The sequence below is a fragment of the Coffea eugenioides genome, chromosome 10 (genome assembly GCF_003713205.1).
Source record: "Coffea eugenioides isolate CCC68of chromosome 10, Ceug_1.0, whole genome shotgun sequence".
In the NCBI taxonomy this organism is placed as follows: domain Eukaryota; kingdom Viridiplantae; phylum Streptophyta; class Magnoliopsida; order Gentianales; family Rubiaceae; genus Coffea; species Coffea eugenioides.
The window spans coordinates 13,985,221-13,987,249 of NC_040044.1; the positions used below are offsets into that span (position 1 = coordinate 13,985,221).

General features: G+C 38.6%; 1 protein-coding gene across 1 annotated transcript; it reads left to right on the top strand.

Moving 5' to 3' along the window:
* The first annotated feature begins 258 nt into the window (after positions 1-258).
* On the top strand, positions 259-924 carry LOC113750468. The gene has a single exon (XM_027294437.1). It carries the CDS (start codon positions 259-261, stop codon positions 922-924), a length of 666 nt encoding a protein of 221 aa, XP_027150238.1.
* The last annotated feature ends 1,105 nt before the right edge of the window (positions 925-2,029 follow it).

The following is a 2,029-nucleotide window of genomic DNA, read 5'->3' on the forward strand; positions in this document are numbered from 1 at the left end:
TAAGCTATAAAATATAAAAACGTAATAGAATAGGCAATTAGTAGATTTTTAAATATTACTATGAATAAAGGGGCAAAAAGAAGTGTAATTTATTATTATTGAAAACGGATAAAGAATAAAACTCACCAAGAAACATAAGCAAACACAATTTTGTTTTTTCACATGGTGACAAGACAAATTGTTCATTTGACAAAATATGGTTAACTCAGCAACATAACCAAATAGGAAGTGAATAGTGTATATCCCCAGGGGACGGCCATGTCCCCAGGGATTATCATTTTGCAGGTTAGCGCATTTATCCAGCAGCTGGGAAGGGGAGGTCGGTTACGCCGGAAGGACTTCCAGGGGGATGCGGATTGCGAGTGGGCGACATTTGGCATGGACAATCGACGGCAGGTTATACCCCGCGCAGTTACTTGGGCATTGCCACCCACGTCCTCAGTGAAACTGAATACCGATGCTAGCGTCACCGAGGGGCTGGCCACCGGGGGAGGACTGGTGCGTACTTCAGATGGCGACCTGGTTTTTGCATTTTACAAGGAGTTCGGGGAGTGCGATGTGCTCACGGCAGAGGCGTTGGCGTTATTGGAAGGTTTGCGGTTATGTTATGCTCGGCACATCATGCACTTTGTGGCTGAGGTGGATTCGAGTGTTTTGGTGCGCATGGTCTCCTCTTGCGGTCCTGCCCGATGGCCTTTGGTCAATACTCTACGTCATATTCAATGGCTTTCAGGGCAAATGGGGGTCTCAGTGGCTCACATCTATCGCGAAGCAAATACGGTAGCGGATGCCCTTGCGTGCTCGCGGCCACAACAGGATGGCGTTTTTACAGTCAGGGCTGAGCTTCCTCGGAAGGCCCGGTCCGCTCTCCAGTTGGACAGGCTCTCAGTTCCCTCGATTCGGCTAGGCAGGGTCCGGCATTAGTTTCGCGTAGTTTTGACTAGACTTTTTGGCTCTGTGTAACTTTGTTCGCTCGGTGGCAATAAAAGTTGAGTTATAAAAAAAAAAAAAAAAAAAAACTAGTCTATTTAGGTGTGTCGATTTCCTCAGGTCGAAGAACTAGTGTTTTATTTGACTTTGTGTTAACTAAGATACGGAATTGATTGCAACATTACAGCTTGAGAATGTTGTCTGCTGGGGGTAGAATCATTCTTATTTGACATGTTTTGTCTTTTACTGCCTATGTACATGTTACAAGTTCTTTGTCCAAAAAATAAAAAAAAATAAAAAAAAATAAAGTGAATAGTGTATATATATATATATATATATATAACTATGTATGTATGAATCTTTTAGAGATGAAAGTGTAAGGGAAACTAGCTACGTGAGTATCAACAGGACACGCTTTGCCCAAATTTTAGTAATAGTAATAAATAATCAAATCAATATTAGGAATAAAGAATGTGATTGAGGATGATTAGAAAAGGAAAACTATGGGTTAATTAACAAAAAAAATAAAGAAAGTACAATTAATACAAGGTAAGTTATTAATAGATTTGTTTAAATTAACTATAAATAAGAAACCATGCTATAAATAAAGAAGTGAAAAAGGAAGGAAATTAATTGTCACCAAAAAATAGAGAAAGAATAAGACAATAAAAAAAAAACACGAACATTAAAGACGGTCACGCGGCGAAAAGATAGATCAGTTGGTAAAATGTTAGAATAGTCAACTTAACGACCTACCAAAAGTACAACAGAACCTTGTTTTATATATATATATATATAATCTAACTAGCATTGGGACCTTGTGCATGAGTTTATTTGTTAAAAAAATAAATTTCGTATACTCAGAAAAAAGTTACATCAACTAGAAAAGGTTGGAAAGATCAAAAGTAGTTTTCAGTTATATCTTATATTATTTCCAACACCCCAAAAATACACGGAAACATCTAAAGAAATACCACAAAGATCATGCCAACCACACATCTCATCATCCTCTCTCGCTCTCTACCACTCACCTTCACTTCCCCTACCTCGTATCCCTCATCTCACTAGTTGATATCCTCCATTTTTGTTTGCTATTCTT